This window comes from Chlamydotis macqueenii, chromosome 4 (assembly GCF_036417535.1).
Source record: "Chlamydotis macqueenii isolate bChlMac1 chromosome 4, bChlMac1.mat, whole genome shotgun sequence".
Taxonomy (NCBI): Eukaryota; Metazoa; Chordata; class Aves; order Otidiformes; family Otididae; genus Chlamydotis; species Chlamydotis macqueenii.
In genome coordinates this window covers 1,155,130-1,176,057 of record NC_141559.1, presented here as the reverse complement: position 1 = coordinate 1,176,057, position 20,928 = coordinate 1,155,130, and the positions used below count along the sequence as shown (strand labels likewise).

The 20,928-nt window shown below is 39.3% G+C and overlaps 1 protein-coding gene and 1 long non-coding RNA gene across 7 annotated transcripts in view; one reads left to right on the top strand and one right to left on the bottom strand.

Annotated features, from left to right (window-relative positions):
• LOC147600755 (uncharacterized) overlaps positions 1–16,707 on the top strand; it is a 40,044-nt gene extending 23,337 nt beyond the window's left edge. Inside the window, exons 4-6 of one of the 6 annotated variants that reach the window (XR_015258434.1) lie at positions 4,174–4,294; positions 9,436–9,583; positions 16,663–16,707. This is a non-coding gene — a long non-coding RNA (uncharacterized LOC147600755). Of the gene's footprint in view, positions 1–4,173; positions 4,295–4,483; positions 4,935–7,033; positions 7,141–9,435; positions 9,584–11,609; positions 11,863–12,259; positions 13,638–16,662 lie in introns of those variants that run through there. The other 5 variants (XR_015258433.1, XR_015258432.1, XR_015258436.1 and 2 more) reach the window with 5 other exon arrangements.
• PRSS12 (serine protease 12) overlaps positions 1–20,686 on the bottom strand; it is a 40,276-nt gene extending 19,590 nt beyond the window's left edge. Inside the window, exons 1-7 of the mRNA XM_086746837.1 lie at positions 20,422–20,686; positions 11,879–12,017; positions 9,431–9,609; positions 7,096–7,246; positions 2,388–2,566; positions 1,577–1,718; positions 460–656 (exon numbers count right to left, since the gene is read on the bottom strand). Of these exons, the coding sequence (XP_086602963.1) occupies positions 460–656; positions 1,577–1,718; positions 2,388–2,566; positions 7,096–7,246; positions 9,431–9,609; positions 11,879–12,017; positions 20,422–20,686 (1,252 nt within the window). The remainder of the gene's footprint in view (positions 1–459; positions 657–1,576; positions 1,719–2,387; positions 2,567–7,095; positions 7,247–9,430; positions 9,610–11,878; positions 12,018–20,421) is intronic.
• Positions 20,687–20,928: the final 242 nt, after the last annotated feature.

Sequence of the window (20,928 nt, the reverse complement as noted above, 5' to 3'; positions counted from 1 at the left end):
ATTGGAACTGGCTCTTTGATCTGCATTTGTAGTATCATTCTGTCCTGGTCAGCAAGCGGGGCCCATGCACCCAGGCACAATATAAATGATAGGCAACAGTAATACAGAAATAATGTCATGCTTCTCACCCTTCCTTCTTGCTGTCTCTGAACTTCCCTCTTTCTCCATATCTCTTTTTTTGGATTGCCTGAATGTAAGGCCATAGGAGGATATACTATTGCTTTATATTCCTCAGTGCTTGCGTATGTCTCTAACTTTTGATAGCAAAAGTTCCTTTAAAAAAAAAGCTTGACTACTTTGTATGATCTTCAGGAGAAAAGTGAACTTTTTTTCCCTTCCTGTACCTTCTTTGCACGCATCTGCCAAATACTAAGATTTTGAGCATCCTTAAGTATACGAAACTCGGAGCTGCACCCACCACAGCATTCACGCTGTGACTTTACCGAAGAGATGCCTTACCAAGTGAGAGTTTATGGCTGTCGTTATCTGGATGGCAAATGAGTCTGACATCCTCCTGATGGTTGCAGTCATGCTTTCCCCACTCTCTCCTTGAGCACTGCAGAAGGTTTGTCTCCTTCCCTGAGCAGCTGACATCATCCAACCAGATGGGCCCAGAGCTTCCTTCCGAGTGGCTCTCAGAAGTGCTTTTTCCATATCTGTGTAACACATACATATACATAACGTTTTGGTCCACAGTGAGCATGTGGTACTTAAGTATTAGAAAGAAAATAAATTATTTTTGAAGAAATAAAAGTTTCTCAAGTAGTAACTGTTAACCATGACAGAACAGGTTCAGTTGGCATTAAATTCAATGAAAGCACCATACACTGCTTTTTTGGTAGTGTTTAAGAAATTACTGTTACATTAATACAAACTTGCGAATGTAGTACCTTTGATTAAGGCCTCCCCTCAACCAAACATATGGCAGTCCCACTGATTTTGAGTCTTAAAGTGTGTTCTTAGTATTATATATACATTTAAATGTAACACAGTCTGGAGAAAAATGAGACAAAATTATTTTTTTAATGTGAGCTGTTATAATCTGAAGGCAAGACAACAATCACCTACTGAGAATGTATCTTTATAGCCACAGTCAGTAGGAAAAGTAGTGGAGTGAATGCATGAAACTCTTAATGGGATTTTTTTCTAAAATGTGCATTTCAATACGTAACAGTGTTCCAGGACCAGACTGTGGGTTTTTGTGAGCTAGATGCAGAAGGACTTACACCTTGCAAATGTCTGTGGTTTTTAATGACTACAAAGATTTTGAAAAATCAGGCTTTTATAAGCATTGATCTTAGTTAGCCAAAAAGATGATTGGAAGGAACTCGGTGAAGAAAGACTGCTGAATCACAACCTCAGTTGAAGCTTTTTCTTCTACCTAAACCGAAGCCATAAATATCTCTTCAAGACTGAGGGAAGGAGGCTTTAATGGATTTTAACTCAGTAGTTTTTATGAAGCACTTAGCTAATATTAAAAAAAAAAACTGGACTCTGGAATAATTTAGGGTTCAAGTAAATGTTTGTCATCATTGTCAAGTCAAAGAGTCAGATATCTAATATCAAGTAATCTTACTTAAATCCCAGCTGCCGGCAAACCACCTGTGTGTTCAGCTCTGTCCACCCGTCATCGCAGATTGTGCCCCACTGCCCCGTATGATAGACCTCCAGGCGTCCCTCATGACCGCCTTTCCCACTTGTTAGTCTTAGTGCACCATCTGTGTCATTAACAAGTAAGGAAAAACAAAAACAAGAATGAGTTTTTCTTAGGTCCAAGTATTGTTCTAAAACAAAATTAATAACATTGCCGTTACTGCATCTGATCAGAATATTCGACTACTAAATCTGGTGCTGATCACCGGGCGTCATTTAATGAGATGAAAGAAATGCCGTAATGCGCCTCGTCAGCTGTGAAGTGTTGCATAGTGCAATTGCTTAAGCGCAAGAGAAACAGCACAGGATATTGATGCCCCAAACCCTTATTACATGCCAAGTCCGCAGGAGTGGGCTCTGATTACGTAATTTCCCTGTATATACATCTTATATTTTCCTTTGTATATTGTGTGGTTTCTCATTGCTTTTATACTGAAATGCCTACTGCCATTGATAGATGTGATAGACATTTAAGGCATGCGCCACATAGTAAGTGGCAGCTAACATGTTACAGAGGAACCAAGGCTTTATGTTGAATATTGAGAGTTTCTGTACCTTTCCAGAGCCAGCAATTTCCAATTTCCATAGCCAACAGCTGGTTCATTTTGATACTGCCAGAACACTTTATTACTGTGGGGTTTTGTACATCTGCAAACTTTAAAAATTCTCTTTCTAGAGCTGTGATCTCTGCATTTGTCCCTGTATTACTGTGTGACTATTAGTAATTGAAGTACCTGTGAGAGGTGTACAGGAAACGCCAGCATCTTCTTTGTGGCCGCAGTTGTGTTCTCGCCAGGAGCTTTTTGGACACTGTTCTATTGATAGTTCATTTCCTGTGCACCGCACTTCATCCAGCAGCACAGGGCCGGAGCCTTCTCCGAAATAAGCCTGGCTCCATGCCTTGGCAACACCCCTGCCAAAATGTAACAAACACCCAGTCAACAACAAGCAAGTCGAAGAGTCTGGGACTTGGTGGGAAGAGCTGAAATGTTGCATATCCGCCTTCTAAAATAGCAGACGGGACTGCCTGAATAGCCCCTGCACTGCTAACTGACGACGCAGCCCGCGTTGTGTCATGTAATGTGATGTGGGTCCACAGCCAACTCCAGTCTCAGCTGAGGCTATAGAGCGACTTAAACACGCTGTTTCCACACCTCCGTGGTTTGAACGTACTTAGAACATCCATTTCTATTGGTTTATATCTATGAGACTTTCCTTTCCTGTCCCTTTTGATTTTTAGGCATACCTTTCCTAGAAGAGATTATACACGTACAGCTTGGGTATAAGGATTCTAATTTTAATTTTCATTTAATGTTTATATGTAGTAAAAATAATCCTATGTATTTCTACAGTGACTTTCATCTGTTGTCCTCAAAGCACATTAATCAAATCTCAGATACCCAGATGAGGCAGATAAAACTGATTGTTCCCCATTTAGTCATGTAAAACCATGGCAAAGAGATCTTAAGTGACTTCACAATGTCATGCTACCAATCAGTGGTAAAAATAAGAACAGAAAGCAGACCAACGACTAGTTTTGCATGTGTTACAGTCTTTATGTCAGCATAGAGGATTCTGAGCACAAAAACCTAGGTAAATTGAAAATGCTCCATCATTTCAGCATTACAAAAATTATGCAGTGTTAACACTTGATGATCTATCAGGGTTTTTCCAATTGCCTTCAAGATACCATGACTTTTATATGAAATGTTTTTCATGGTTTGGTTTCTTTCCACTCAATAGTTGCTCTCCTCATATATCCAGTATAGTTTTTGTAGGAGTATTCTCAGTATCTGTCTTCTTTTTCAACTTGTAAGATTGAAATGTTCATCTAAATTTTTTATTATAATGAATTAACTAGCTAAAGGATTAGTTAAAATTAATTAACATACAGTTTGAGTGCGGGGCTTTATACTAATTATTAACTTGCTTTAAAGAGAGTTTTCCGCTAGCAGCCATATATTGTCACGTAACACCTAACACCTATTGGTACGTTCAGCTTATACTGAAACCATGACTGAAACTCTTAACTGGCTTTTGCAGCTGTGTGGCAGACTAGTACATTGCTGTGATTGATTTTTTTTTAATGTAAGTTGCAGTAGTTCACGTTTTTAAGGCACTGACTCATTGATCCATGTATGGATTTAGATAGATGTGGATTTCATTTCTAGTGCTTTGTATAAATATGTAACAATCTCTCGCTTTTTTTTTTTAAAGGAAAACAATACTAAACTTAAAATTAGCAATCATACAAATTCTTGATAAACAGTAAAGGGGTATGGGAAAAATAACAACAGTAAAAGAGGCTTATAAAAATTAAATCAGGATCAGGGAAAAGTTTATAAAAAGGAAGGATGTGAAAATTCATGGTAGACACTGTGTAGTGCTCAGTAAATAAAAGCACACATGAGAAAGGTAAATTAAATAATCTGTGGTTTGCATTTTCATTTTGTTTAACATCAATTTGTTTTTAATATTTTCAAGCGTCATTAATCTTGAAAATGCACTGTTAATTTTCAGACTGTTTCTGATGACCCGATACCTTCTTCAAGCGGTGGAGAATATGGAAAATATCAAAAAGCAAGTCTTATTTACTCAGCAGGGAGAAAAGTTATAATCTGCAAGTGCTTCAAAGAAGCAGGTAAGCAAACAAAAAATATCCTCAAAAATTCAGTAAGCAACATTTTAGCAAAACACATAGCTTCAGTCTGAAGTTAGTACCTTATTTTTGAGAGAGATTTTTAATTAGACATTACCTTTTCTTACTAATGACCTTCCTGATTCCAAATAACATATTAACAGATATCTTGCTTTATTTTTTTTCCTTTAGCAAACCTAAGAAGAATTCTAATAGATTGGAAATTATATTTTTCCCTGAGATTTGCAAACATTTCCTGATTGCCCTTATTATTTTTTCATTTAGTTTGTTAAGTAACCATGTATTTTATATGTAGCATTAATTTACTGAACACTTGTATTTTGCAATGCCTGTAATGGGAAAAAAGAGCCAAGTCCTCCATCTCTTATATTTCATGAAGAGCTGTTTTTCAAACTCGTTGCAATTGTGAATGACTATATAGTAAACTAAGAAAATATAATCCATAGGGTACACTAAGTATAATACTTATTTCAAATCTAGGTATCTCATTTATAAGCATCTAAATAAATACAAATGTCTTGGTTTTCCAGGATATCTTTCTGATGTACCGGGATAGGCTGTGTGAGTTCTCAGCACATCTGGATATTTTTGTAGAATTGAATAAATATGGATTGAAGAGCAACTTTTAGGATACCTGTCTTTATTAATATTACCCTAAATATATTATAGGCTTATTACAGAAAGCCTGGTTTACTGATAGTTTTTAAGATGATGGTACTTTGGAACATTTATATGTATCTTCATTTAAGTTTATTGAGTAGTATTTGCATATAAACAAACCTTACAGAAAAAAAGTAAGTTCTCGTACATAGCTTCCGTTCCTTGTATTTTTAAAGTTCTGATGCTGGTACAAATGTATAGAAAATGTTAGGAAAAAATAAAAAGCTGTCTGAAATCAAAGAGATAATGCTTGACTACTCTGAATCTTGAAAACAAATTATACTATAATCTAGTAAGATTCTCTGGAGTTCCAATAAAGTAGAGACAACGCATCCTGTTACTATAACAAGGACAATTTATATCAAGCAAAAAGTATTTATCAAACCAAATAATAAAATAAATTATCATTATTTTTCACCTATTAATGGTAAATTAATATTCTGAAGTTTTATAGGAGTGCTACAGAAAAGTTGAAAGGCTGTGGGAAGCTACTTACTGAGATGCTTTACTTCTACAATTTGTGGCATGTTTGCAGATGGATTAACAGTATGCAGATTTAGATTATTTTTATTACTTCATAACTGGTCTACTGCCACTGTTGGTAAAATTTCACTTCACAGTAATGAGCACATTTGTCAAGACATCTTGATTACTTGAGAAATTCTGTAAATCTCTAGACATATTTCAGAAAGACTTAGCACCATCTTAATACAATTTACTTACTCAGAAAAATGAATCAAATTAGAAGCATCTCAGAACTGCAGTTTCTGAACATTAAATGTAAGTAATCAAATGGTTTAGCGTAATCAGTAAGGAGGCAGATTAAGAGAACGACATTCATCATTAGTGTACAGAAATGTAAAGCATAGCTTAGGAACTCTCCAACCTTAGTAGTAGTGGCCCAATTCAAAAGCAGAAAAAGCCTGTAAGAAGACAGACTTTCTATTAGGTATTCCCAATTTAAAATGTACAGGAATATAGAAATATAGCATAAAATAAACTGGGGAAAAATTAAAATCTGATGCCAGAAGAGCATTTTGATTCCCACATGGCTCACTCTGAGATCTAGAAGCTTTTTAACTACTGCACAGTTCTCATCCCTTTAAGCTAAGTTGGATGGCACCAGCAGTCCAAGGCCTCAGTTTCACGTTACAAAACAAGTACGCTCTGGGAGCCACCCATTAATGCCACAAAGCTTGCTACCTTCAATGCCACTTCTTTTAATTCATCATAATCCCAGCAGGGTTGAACAGGCAAGTTCTGTTCCAGTCTCCTCTGCACTGACCTGCTTAGTTCTCATCTAGTCTGTTTCAGACATAATCCCCTTCTCCTCCTGGGGCTTACATCTTAGTATCTCCTCTCCATCTGGCCTTTCATCTCAATTGTCCCTATCTCCTTTCTCTCTGATCCAGCAGTATTCCTCTTTGTCTCCCACTTCTGCAGCATCTTTCCTCAAATACTGAATGTTTATCTTCTGTGTGGTATCAAAATCACCCCCGGCTGTTCAGAAGAGAAGCAAGAAAATCTTGTTCTGCTGCTGTGACTATATTATGGACCATGCTTAGTTCAGACTGAATCACTGACAAGCTTAGCTGTCAAAACTTCAAACAGATCTTTACTCAGTATATGCAAACTGACAATCTCCAGAGACTCGTGACTTAAACAAATCTTGAGAGATTCTCACAGGCATGCCAAAAGACATATCCTGTCTGACAAAGCAGCGCTCTTACTCCAAAGTAAGGAAGCTGTTAGACTCTTCAGTAAAATGGATGTAAGGATTTTACCAAAGCAACTTCCTTTTCTTCACCTACAGGTTCTGATTGAAACTTTACTGAAATTGTATTGAGTTTTCACTAAAAAGTAGTTATTTATTCTGAGACACATCCTTTGTCTGTTCTACAGACAAAATTGCCCCTATCATATGACACTGAAAACTGGATCCTATAAATCAGAGTTCCAGGGAATTGAAAGTAATGGTGCTGTACCTGAACCTTCTATGGACTTACTTACTGCTTCAACATATTAGTGCAATTTTAAAGGAGCATCTTTTCACAATTCCAGGCTCTGTATCTGACTAGCTCTCCTGCTTTGCTGCTGGACTAGAAAATATATGAAAAACAAACCCAAGGCCAAGCTGACGACAGACAACTTCAGCATCTGCATCATCCCACTGATCATCACAGACAGTCCCCCACTGGCCAGCATGGTAGACTTCTACTCTTCCTTCGTGAGCTTTGTTCCCGCCAGCCAGCCGGATCGGAGTAAAGACAGGGGCTGTGATCAAACACAGAATATAGGAAAAGGTCATTTCTTTCCCAAAATGTTATCCTGATAATAAAGAAAAAAAGAAGATAACTTAACGGTTTATCTGACATCACTCAAGAACCAGTCAACAGTGAAATCTCTTTGACTGTGTAGTCTCACTTTAATTGTGTTACATTGTTCCCTTCCTGTTTCTGAGATACGGTTTGATTTTTTGTCTTTTCAAATCATTAGCCCTTTTCTGGTCCAGCAAGAAATTGTCTTGAAAGCATCACTTCTGCATAAAGCTGTAATAATGGAAACAGCCTAAAACCATATTAAAAAGATAACTGCTATAGTATTTTTAAAAGTTTCACCATATCTAACATCTGAATGCTTTAAAATGTGTTAAATTTTTGTGTAGGCCTTCCAACCAATTAATGCTGCTACTTCATCTATTTCTTGGCTTAAAAAAAAAAAAAAGAAAATTTAGGACATTTCTCCAATTTCATCTTACTATTTCACTGGTATGCAATATGATTTTTGTAATTATTTAAAAAGGCTAGTTGCAGTAGAATCTGCAAAACATGAAATTTCATCTAGTCCACTGAAACTCAGGATCAATTTAATTCATTTTAGATATCCTGGACTCTAAATCACTGCTAAACTTCTTTTCAGCATAATTGAAACAGAGAACAATCCTTTAATAAATTTATCTAAGCAAAACAAAGTTTTCTGATGAAAATGTCCACAAACAGAAGGCAAACCTCATGATCTAAAAGTATAATTTGCAAATTTGTAGTTTTCAGTTTCTTTAGGCAAAACTATTTCTCTTGCTTTGGTCCTTCAGCTTGTCTCCTAGCTTAAAAAGATTTTGCCTTCCCTCTACACTATAGTTTTCTAAATTAAGACCAAAAAGACTTTTTAAAAGTAATTTATCAAAATATTCCTCATTGCTATGTAATACTGTATCTTATCACTTCTATAGTTATATGTCATATCAAAGATGTTACAGGGAGAATCACCTAGATTAACAAAGAATGAACTTTGATAAAACTGAGCAAAGTGCAGTGGTGATGGAACCAGAACTGGCTTTAGCAACTGGCACCCAGCAAGTCGAGATCGACATCTTCAACCTGCAGACCGTGGACATGATACACCAGTCGCACCAGACACACCAGCTGAGCAAACGCTGCGTCATCTCTCCTGCCCTGAGAGACTGTTATGACAGGTGGAGCTCAAAGTCATGGGCTAAATGAACTCAACAGACATTTTGGAGGGATGGCCCATAGGCTAAGGGAGTGGTATCTGTGTGTGTGTGTGTATATATATCTCAAAAACAGTAAAAAAAAATTGTGGTCATTAATTGGAAAGAGTAGGATCTGGGCGTGATGTAGATGGTATAGAATAAGGGCTGGATAATGTCCTGGCTCTGGCTAGGATAGAGTTAAATTTCACCTGAGCTGGGATTGGAGCTGGAGCTGGTGGCACCTGTGGCTGGGGGACACAGCTGGGACAGCTTACCCAAATTACCCAAGGGGCTGTTCCACACCATGTGACCTCATGCTCGGTGTATAAAGTGGGGAAGGTGTGGAGGGGCAGGTTTTTGCTGCTTAGGAGGGAGCTGGGCATCAGGATCCACGGTGAGCTATTGTCTTCTAAATTACATGCTTAAGTATATTCTATAATTGGTTTTGTTTTCCATCTCTGCTTTCCTTTCCTCTGTTGTTCTCTTATACGGTTTTTATCTCAACCCACAGTTTTGCTTTCTTTTCTTTCCTTATTCTCCTCTCCATCCCACTGTGGGGAGGTGAGGGGAGGAGTGACTGACTGTGTGGTATTTTAGCTGCTTAGTGGGGCTAAACCACAACACTACCAAAGACAGCCTGTGAGTAAATAATTTTTTTTTTTTTTTTAATGTGGGAGGAAACAATCCTACTTTTACAGCCAGAGATTCTCCCTGCTTCACCCTTTCTCACAACCTACATCTCAAAGCAATAATTTGCTTTTGGATTATGGAAAGGTAAAAAGTGGTTCATGCTACTACTGGCATAGCATAGAGGGATTTGAAACAGTTAATGATGTGATGATTCAATCTGCTTGATTTCCTGTTCCAAGAAGTCTTTTTTTTTTTTCCTAATTTAATAATGAGTAATTATTACTACTTCTATTTAAATAAGGTAAGGAGTTAAGCAAACCATATGTATTTTTCTTTACCCAAGGAAGAAAGACATGTGACAGCAGCTGCCATTTTTTGAGGGCATGTTCCATCCTGCCAGATGTCTTTTTCACATAACAGTATATTTTCTTCATCACCACGACAACGCACTTCACTCCAGTAAACAGGAATAAGGCCCAGTCCAGAAAATGGTATGTGTTTTGCTGTACCTTTTTCACTGTAAGAACAATTGGGATAGGACATTAGAGTGGGAGGAGGGGAAGTGGAACATTTTCTCATATATAAACTTGGACTAAAAAAGAAAGGGCTTTCTTCAGCAGTGTAAATTCATCACATTTTCATACAGTTCAGCATTGTCTTCTGCACAAAGAAATGTAACAGATGTGACCCAGTTCTCACCATTTTGTTGTGGGATATTTTAGTACAGTGGCCTGTGTTGCTGCAGGGCCAGCTACATTCCTGTTCTCCTGGTTCTTAACTACAAAAATTAACACAGAGTCCACAGTCCATAGTTGAATCTACAGTAACATCCCACTGCAGTTATACTTCAGGAGAGGTGATGCTAAGGGGCCTTCACCCTTATCTTCTCCTTTCCTCCGTTAAAACGTACCAGTGCTCTGCCCATAGACATGCTGTATAATATGGCTGTGACCGTGTGGCAGTGAAGCCAGCTCATACTCCATTAGATCAGGCCCATGGCCTTTATTCTCTATTCACCCATTCCCATCCATCCAGAGTATTTATAAACAGCTTCCTTTGCTCCCCATATTGAATCTACAGTGACAATTATTGGGCCATCTTTTCTTCCATACAATGCCTAACAATAAATAAAAAACAGAGTCCAAATATTGTCAAATCAAAGAAACAGACAGATGGAAGCACCTGAAAAGCACTGATAATACCTAGTGAGTTCACCTTGTAGTATATAGATCCAAATTTCTGCCAAAAACTCATGAGAACAGAAACTTTCAACTACTGTTTGCCTGGGGCTTTTTGGCCTGGATTCAGATTTTAGCCATTTCTGTTGAAAAGACCAAACCGTTCACCCATATCACTGAACTACTTTTGCTAATAGCGGTCTTGTTCAACTGAAATGTTTAGGGTACAGAAGGCAAAAAGAACTTAAATGAAAATGAGGAAAGGAAACCTTGCACGTAGACAGCTGAAGTCGTAAGCAAAACCACAGCTTCCAGATGGCTGAACTTTTATCTCATCTAATCCTCATATTTTTATAAGTTGGCATGGTGTGTCCAGATTAGTACTGAACATTCTAAAACAGCTTAGATTTAGTTCTGGCTAGCAGTCTTAAAAAGTGGAATAATCATTAGGAATGTCACAGTGCAAGTTTGCTATAAAAGCCCCTTACTGCTTGCAGCAGACAAAATCACTGCTTTGTTATGTGACTGAAAGAAATGTTAGAAAGGCAATAAAGTCAGCCATACTTTGTGGCTGATTGAGAATGTGCAAACTGAATGGGGTGCTAAGGGGGAATATTAAAGTAATTTGTTTGCTAACTTGAACAGCAATGATTTTTTATTTTTATTTTTTAGTAGCTGAAATTGCATTTTATTTTTAAAACTCCCTTTTGGTATGGGCACTTTCTTCCTTACCTCAGTTTCATCTTACTATTGCAGTTGCAGCGTCACTGTAGGCACCATCTAGAGTTTAATGACCAAATTATGTTAAAGGGTCCTGTAGATTAACTCCATTGTGACAGCAGTGTGAAGTAGTGGTCAATGAGAACAATGCAGGAAATGTCAACCTGTCCGATATTACTATAACTCTGTAAAATGTTTCCATGAAAAGGTAAAGCTGCAAAACTTGTCTGGTTTGGGGTTTAGTTACCAGTGTGCATACAGATTATCTAGCTAGATGAAGACATGCACAACAAAAATACCACATTTTCCAAAATCCTAGGATGAGTCTCAGATGTTCTTTGGCAGGATAGCATGGATGATTACCAGGGTAACCCCATGCTCCTGAGAACCAGGAATTTTCCTATGATTAGGAGCCCATGTTGAGTCTAGTTCTGGCCACATTTAGATTTTTGGAGTGTCAAGTAACCTCACTGGAGCTGTTCTTTATTGACACTTTAATAAGTGAGATCAGGATCAGACCTCATATTTCTGCCCTTGTGGACATCTCCTAGAAGCCTAGTAAAGGACTTTTTGTTTGCCTTAAGCTTTTCTGACCTGTTCACACTTTTCACTTTGAAAGCAAAGCATCCGTCCTGGCCTGCTCCTCTCTAGATTCCATATGCGGCTTTCAAATGAAATACTGATTCTCACAGCAACCTCTCGGAAGTAAATGCAAGTGAAGGAAGTGAAGGATTCTGGGAAGAACAACTTCAGCATTCAACAACTTTCAAACAAAAAAAAAAAAATCATCAAACACAAAAAGCCCTCGGGATTTGCAAAACAGGTTGCCCTATATACTGGAACATCACTAAAATAAGTTGACTGATTTTTACTCCAACTGAAACTTACCCAAGCGCAAGCTGTCGACATATGACTGTTGCATCGTTATTGTCCCAATGGCTCCCACAGATTGTTCCCCAGATTCCATTCAAATAAACCTCCACTGTACCTTCAAACTCATTCTTGCCACCCTGGATTCTCACTGACCCTAGTTAAAAAAAAAAAAAAAAAAAAAAAAATTAAATTAAGCCTCCAAGATATTCCATTGCTCAATTGATGTATCCCACACAAAAGACTCCGAACCTGATTTTTCCCTCTGCAGAGAGAGTTCCTGATTTATGTATTACCATCTTTGTGCTCTTTGGGTGAGCTGCTTCTAAAAAGCACTCTGGCACATGTACTATCCTACATACATGGCGAAACAAAAGGAGGTAACCTTATTTTTTACAGGAGGAAAACGTTTTGCTTCTTATGCTGAAATTACGTCACATTTCTGATCCTTCTGATACCACAACTTAGTTCAAGATCCAACCAAAAAAAAAGTATGTACAGATGACACATAATTATTTAAATGTATTTACCTCTACCCAAATGAGCAAAAAGTATAGGGAGTGTATACTTTTGTCTTCTCCATAATTCCATCCAACTTAATGCAATCGGAAAACAACCACATGGATTGCATAGCTTTTGCTCTGACCCATGTAACATTATGCGTGTTGTGAATGTTAGCAGATTTATTTTAGCCAAAGAATGCATTTGTTCGTGCTTGTTCTCAGACAGAAAAACACTGGATGTAGTTCTATTCATTCATGAGATATCTTTACCAAATTCTTAAAACAAGCTAAAAACATGAGGAATCATCTAAAAGAAGTGGAAAAAAAAATCAGCTTCTTGAGAGGCACAGAACACAGAAATCCAAGAAAATTAATAGATTTTGCATTTTTATATTAAAATAGTTTTACTTGAGATGTCAGCTGCATCTGCTCTTGGAGGCAGCGAAGTGCCCCTGGTAAAGGTAGGGAAAAGCTGGTCATAGGTGTAACTCTACAGGAGCAGAAGAGTCATAACAGAGCAGTAATTCAATAAGAATACATTTTTGTTACATTATCAAACATAGCCTAATTGTGTGCATTAGTATTGCCTGAATTCTCAGGCATCTGCCTCTGTTCTGTAATCCACTTAGAATCAGAAGGTACACCATCATCCAGTTTGCAGGGGTTTTAGCAATGGGAGAAAAGAGTCAATGTTTGTGCCTGCATTTCATTGTATATGTGTTTGTCTATGTGTAAATAATAATAATCATAGGTAGGTCCACTTTTTCTTCTCAGCTTTCACTCAGTTTGTGTCCTGCTTTTAATTTAGTTCAGTATGTGTCATAAAACCACGAAGCCAAATGGCTCGAGGAATTAATTAACCTCAAACTTGGTTTTGTGTGTTCCTTTTTGCCTCCTATTTACTTTCTCAGCAATAACTTATTGTGCAGTAAATTACAAACAAAATTTATTCAACTCATGTTACAGAGTGAGCTATCATTCCAAACAGAGGATTATTAATGAGTTAATTGTAACAATACTGTAGGCATGTTGCACATTGTTTATCTGTCTTTAGAATTTTTCTCTTTGTCTTTTTCTGTCGCATACAGACAGAGAGTCTGGAATTTTGTTTATGTGTGCTCTTCACCAGACTGTTGTATAGACTATTCTTTTCACTTGAAGCATCAACTGCAGTCATAGCAAAGTGATTCCTGACATACCAGAAAGCAATTGTGAAGATGTCATCTCCAAAAATAAATTTACTTTTGTACATGACTGCTTACAGTCCTGCATGACACCTACTGAAATCAATACAGTGTTTCCTGAGTACACATTGCACAATATTTCTATTCAAATATTTGAATAAGGGACTACTTGATGAATAAAATTCTCTTCTGAGATCTCCATGGCAGAATTTGGCTTATTTCCTCCTCCTGCATTTACAGAGTTCCCAGTTAGAACAGTGGAAGAGTTCATTCACATATACAGAGCAAAAGAAAGAACTTTTGCACTCAGAAACTCTTTTCCCAACAATTAAAAATGAAACAAATCTGAAATCCTTTGCATCTTGGGTAGAAGCCTCAGGAAATAAGCCTGAAAAGCACAGTTCTCACTGCTGGCATGTGCCATTAACCAAAGAAAACAGCCTTTCCCTCGCCACCCACTCCCCTAAGAACCCCGGGTGACTTCTGGTCCCTGTTGAAGTGGGAAAACACACTACTGGTATCAGTTGGTAAAGAAGGGAGGATGACCAGAAGGGACAGTGCCTTATTCCACGTGCTTGTGGGAAAAGACGTACATGGAAACAATAAGTGAGGGATTTTTTTTTTTAAATTGTCTAATATCTCAACCAAATATTTTAGTTTGCCTTTTTCCTGTAGATTTACAACTGCATATAGGACTATCAGTGTTTTATGAAGGGGCAGTAGCATTCATAATAGACCTTTTTTCATCTCACAAGAAAATACGATTTAAAAAACAGCTTTTATTATATAGAAGAGAAAACACATGAGGTGATTGTTAAAGGTAATTTTCTAATAAATTAAAAATATTCTTGATTTTCACCTGATAAGTTAATCTAGAAAGAAATAAAATGAAATCCTATTTTGACATGCAACTAATATTAAACATCTTACAAGGGCTGCTGTTTAACAGTTAACCAAATATATGGTATAATAATTCTAACATGCTGGTTGCAGCCTCACTACTCTCCTCGTAGGACAGTATTGATATCTACAGCTATGATTAACCTAAACCATCCAGGGCAGAATCCAGCATGCTCTCCTCAAGCAAAACAAGAAGTAAAAAACTATTTTTTTAAAGAAAAGTCAGAACTGAAAACCCTTTGAAAGGTTAGTATCTCTAACATATTTTTCTAAGTCCAGTCTAAGTGTTTCTAGCTCAGTATTTCAGCACTGGATCTAACAGGAGTAAAATGATACCGTACTTTTTGTTGATATGCACTTTGAAGCATGTATCAACCTATATCATATAACAAGTCATTATTTTGTTGCAAACAAATCAAAGAGCCAGCTAATGAGCAAATGATTGCTCTGTTGTTTACTCAAAATGTTGCAGTATTCAGACCCCTGGTAGTTATTTTACTGGATCAAGAGATAACATTAGTTATCTTATTAGTAACATGGATACCTCATAAAACATAACAGAACTTTGAAATATAGAGTTTCATTTCAGTAGCTTATTTTTTCTTTGCAGTAGATAAAACTTTTACTTCATTATAAAACACAGATCTGTGTTTCATGTGCAAATTGATCATAGGGAATTGCAAGCTGACCAACATTATCTGCCATCACATACGTTTACGCTGTATTACCAAGTATCTGTTTATTACTCTAGATTCAATCTTTGATATTAAGAATGTGTTAATATTTTATTTGCAAGATAACCAGTGTTTGCATTGTTATAATAACCCAGAAACATTCTTTCACTTCATAGGCAGCAAGAAAACTAACATTTAGCATGATTAAAAGGATCCTGGTTAATTCTTAATTTTGCTGCGTAAGTCTTCTCCTGTTACATTTTAACACCTCAAGCCCATCCTGCACCTCAAAATGTGTGCCCAAGGTGCTTCCTTCTGTGCTCCTCCTAGGGCATAAGAAGATCTGGAGAAGAGCATCTTAATTACTTTTTAGAAAACAGGTCTGGATTAAGTATATGCATTGGAGGCTGTAGGTTTCTGGAGTTGCAGATACGGTAGCATCTCAATTTTTTAAGCTATAAGTTTTCAGCTCTTTCAGTTGCTGAAGAAGAGTAAATGTGTTGAGAGTGGAGCTGATGCAGTAAGAGCTACTCTGGCTTTTATGCAGTGTTCTGAGGAAACTCACTCTCTCCCCCCTCTCCACCAACTCAATACGGTGTCAAGCCTCTGCTTAAAGTGCTTCTCAAACCTTCACTGCCTCAACAGCAGGGAACACGGGTACAGGCGCTCCCATGGCTCTCAATGCCGCCCTCAGCACCGGTCAGGAAGAGGAAGGATGAGGAGAGGTGAACTGACCCCACCAGAGGTAGAAACAAGGCCAAAGGATCACAAAGGAGGCCCACTGAGCAGCTCTAGGACACGAACTGTGGTCTTACAACAGACTTAATTCAGCCCTGTACTGAAGAATACAAATCTACTGTCTTGACAGAAACTCATTTATTTATATAGATTCAAAAAATACATATATATTTCTTCTAATTATGTTCTAGCCAAGGTTATTAATGGCCAATTCATGTTGTTTACATACAGTCTGATAATTTTAGTTGCCCTGGTATCTGCCCAAGTCAGAGCCTTCCCTATCTGCTATCACCATTTGAAAGAGATTAAGTTATACTTGCAAATGCAAGGAAGTAAGGGTATCCAGTGGGTGCTGCTGAGGCTTGCTCCGCAACACCTGCCATGTAGGCTCATGATGAGACACACAGGAAAAAAGGGAGAGGAAAACATCTCAGCCAACTTTTAATTAACTCCAAAAAGCAGAAGAGCTTCAAAGGAATTGTGCTGTTTTGCTTGGCTTCTTTTCCTATATTATTCTTAAATCCAGAGATGCTGGGTAACTTCAAACCCCATTTAATTTTCTGCATTTCACTGAGAACAAGCATTGTTACTGTGTGTGGCTGAATTGAAAATAGAACGGGAGTCACTTCTGCTTTTGCTGTACGTGTAAGTGCTGCAGCAGTGGGGGATCAGAAGTGGAAGTTGCCTTTCACGCTGGTGCAGAGTGCTCTGAAATCGCAGATTTAAAGCACAGCAGAAGTATTTTGAATTTTGGAAATCTGTAAAAACAACAAATAATTTTTATTCGTGCTTTCATTTCCAAGGTGTTACAATGTGGGGTAGTGCCACAGAAAGGCCCTGCACTGATAATTCGTCTCCGTTGCCTCGGAGTCAATGAGGTAAGTCCAAATGGACATGAAGTGTGAGGCTTTCCCATTGAGACATGCTAAGGTAACCACATGACAACGCGCAGTATTTCAGAACACTAGCGGATGATTCACAATACATCAAAAAGAGTCTATCCCAGTTTCAGAATTAAACTAGTTCATGGGTTTGCATGAGGTCCTTGTAAAAAGCTACCTGTAGCATAGGTGAAATCTAACACCAGTTCAAATCAATGGAAAGTTCTCTTCCCTTCCAGGATGAGGCCTGGCTAAAAGCAAAGAAATTAATCCTGTTGACTTCAGCAAAACTATGCATGATGCTCACTGCGATCAATTAATGCTGTTGTCCACCACTTTCCTGAGCCCTGCTCTTAGTCTAAAATTATAACTATTTTCTCCTGGTATTTTAACCTTGAAAAAAGGGTGCATCCATCAGAACCACCTTTTAAGAACTATCTGGAGAACTTCAGTGGATAGCAGTATTGCATAGTCAAGGATCCTTATATTAGAAGTTTCATAAATATTGTATATATTGAGTGTGTAATGCGCTGAATTGGTTCCTCTGCAGCAGTGAGATTCATCATGTCAATGAGCAATGGTTTAAGGCTCTGAAAAGATAAACTGAAGTGTAAGAAATGCAACGGGCTCTAAAGAACTGCAGTTGTCTTATGTCATACAGAGCTGCAGAAAATGATGCTCATTTCATGCTATGCAGCTGTAATAAGAATGGTTCCAGAAGAGCTGCTTCTTAGAAGGAAAATATAGACATTCGTGTTTAATTTTTAATATTTTTTTCTTTAACCCTGTAATAAAAACCCCTAAAGACCTTCCATCAGCGGCCTGGGCTGTGGTAGGGAGCTTTGTTGTTCCCCTACAACAGGTAGGGAGAATAATCTAGTGTTTAGACTATGAGCCTGAGGCTTGATTCTTCTCTCACAAAAGTTTAGTGAAGCATTATTTGATTGGCATTAGTGGAATTGCCCTGTGGTAAAAGCAATTTAAATGGAAAGACTCTGCAATCTGGCCGTTCTGGAGATGTGTATTTTATTTCCAGTCCTGCCACTGATTGGTAGCCTGACCTCTGGCAAAGACACTTACCCTCTCTGGTATTGTTTCGCCTTCGTAAAATAAAGAAAAATAGTTAACCTGCTTTACTCAAAGAACTTTAAATTAGATGTGTAACAACATAGCATGAACAACATATCATGCAGAGTACTGAAATTACATGCCATGTAAAGACTGTGTGGCAGCAGTTGTTTCTAGGCACTAAGGTAGGCCTCTGTTTTGAGGCACGAGTACATTACAGGTAAGTTGTTATTAGCAGTAACTAAAATACTAAATTCTGCTGGACTTACATTCGCTCTGTGTGCAGAGTACTCTCATACTCATTTATTTTCCTCTATGATTACCTTGGTTAATTGTGATAATTTATATATATATATATTTGTGTTTGGTTTTCTTGCTTTCAAGGCATGAATAAATAATATTACCCAGATGTCTCTCACTTTAGAAGGAAGGAAATTAAACACCAAAATCTATTATTTTAAACTGTAAAACTGATTTTAGACTGGTACCACATAGTATAATTGCAAAGGCGCTTTTCTTTTTTTAATTTTTCGTTGTTAATGTTTATGTATAAAGCAATTTAATATATGCACAAGCACTAAGTTTAGCCAATTAACTTTGCCAATAAGTCTTAATATTTAAGCTAGAAAAGCCAGGAGGCTTTGAACATGGTATTGTCTTTAGTTATTGCAGTTGCCTAACAACTGAGGCTTCCTTAGCACATGTACTAAAGCAACAGATGCAGTGAGGTTCTCTCTGAATAGTCTGTCCTTCTCTAGTCCTAAACTGCACCAAAACATTGTCTTACTTGCATTTCTTTGCTTCTTGTGAGAAAGGAACATACTTCAGGACAAATGGCTTGATTTGTTTCCATATTCCACCTCAAGCCGTCTCACACACCCTCTAATTCTTTCGTATGGCCTCCACGAAGGCTTTTGGACAGGCGCTTACCCTGTTGGTGTCACTAAGAGTTTACCACTGAGTCCAACAGAAGCAGATGACCTTTCTATTAGAAAGTATTGGCTATTGGTCAGTAGCTATGTCCTCGCTTTTAACTGGGGCTAACCTGTATTTCCTTCTTCTGAGCAGAAAAAAAAAAAAAAAAACAAAAAAGCATCATTCTGAAAAGACTGATGAAACACAGCTAAACCCAAACCATGCAGTTTTGGGGACATTTTTTTACCTAAATCACATTCACGCTGAACTTAGAGGGGATTCTGGAATTTACTTTAAGAAGTGCAATATTAAGTTCTTAGCAGTAAAATGCCATGTTCTTCTTCACTGTAACATATTAGACCAAGTCCTCACAAAATATTTTGGGAACCAGATGGAAGAATTCTGAAAAAAAAAAGTTGTAAATATGATGGGCTAAATCAAAGAAGCAACTGTGGCACCCTCTCCCAGACTGAGACCAGTTAAAGGGTATGAAGTCTTCTGGATTTTTTTTTCATCTGTGTCTAGTTATCTGTTTTCTCCTCTGTGGCATCAGCTGCCTGGTATTCTCTCCAGGGAAACATCTGTAATGCATAACATCATCCTGTCTTCTTGAAGAAGTACAACATTTGACTTGGAACGCAGCTTTGGAAGCTGCATTTTTTAAATGCACAAATGATCAGTATGGACCTTGGCAGCTGCATATGCTCTTCACATGATATTTTATACCAATATGTATAATTATCACATGGTTCAAATTAGCATCTTTTTTTCACACACCTTCTAGGGCTACTGTTGGAGGAGAAGGAGAACAAGCATCTTTCTTTAGAGATTTACGACTAAATTAATGAAAAAAATAAACCAAAAACAGCTTCCACAAGAACAACATTATTGGTAATAATAATAATAATATTAAAGATCAACTTCCTTGCTGACCTTGTGATATTACCAAATATGCGACAGGAAGGGCAACAAAGGAGGGAATTTTAGATTTTGTTGCAGCAATTTTGCTTGATCATTTTTAGTATAGCTATAGATAGGATGTAATTCATATTTAGGTAGGAGATAATACCAGAGCGATGCAGGAGAAAATGTGAAGTCATTCAAAACCAGACTGTACATAAATACATTTAACGCTGTGGGGGGTGCCAGCGCCGCTGGAATGTAAAGCTGAAATTGCCGTTCAGCCCTTACTGAAAACTTCCAGGGGAGTCACTGCGCGTTTGGCTGGGAGCGGGTGGGGGGGAGGCAGGGTCACTGATGTCCTCAAGCTCCAGCGCTGGCTTGCAAACGCCGTTATCCCGAGACGTGGCGGGGGGGGCGAAGAAAGCGAGAGGTGCTAGCTGAGCAGTTCGCGTTTAGAGCAAGGCATCCTCGATGCTTTTCCTTCTGCCGCTTAACTTCTGCGGACCCAGCGCTTCCCAGGGAAGCGCGTCCGATGGCAGGAAGGGGAACGTGGCTGACGGAGCGCTCCGGGCACGGCTTCCTAACGCGATTCACCTGGGACGGGAACAGCGGCGGAGTACACACAGCCAGGCGGGACCCTCGCCTTTCCCCTGCATCTGCGGGCGTGAAAGTTTCCCCTCTCCTCCCCGAAAAGCTGCTCGCTGTCACTGTGGCAAGAGCCGCCTGTCCCCTCCGCCGCCGGGGGGACGGGGAACACGCCGCACCCCCCTCGGCCAAGCCTCCCCCCAAGCTCACCTTGCTCGCAGGCAGCGCGGTCCCGGCCGCCCCCGGGCAGGGCGCAGGAGCTGCGGCGGCCCCGCGACCCCCGGCCCGGGGCGGGAGCCGTCGGTGACCAGGGGCGTTGGGCCGCGGAGAAGCCCCCGGCGCCGGGGGGAGGCGGCGACGGGGCGAGGGGCTGCGGGTGGCGGGCGGCCGGGAGGCTGGCGGGGACCTGCCCCAACCCGCGGGCTGCGGGGATCGCCCCGATCACCAGCGCCACCACGAAGCCGGCGAATGTCATGGTGCCAGTCCCGCCGGCGCGGGTCCATCTCCCCCTCTCATCGCGCCCGGGATGCGAAGGGGGAAGGCGGGGCCGCGGCGGCCCGCTAATCTCCCCCGCACACCCCCGCCGCCCTCCCCCCGGCTCCCCTGGCTGCGGGGGGGGGGGGGGGGGGGGGGGGGAGCGGGGCGGACCCTCCGGCAGCCTCGGAGCGGGGATCCCTGCTCCCCTGCCACCCCGCTTCTCTCTCGCACTTTGGGGCT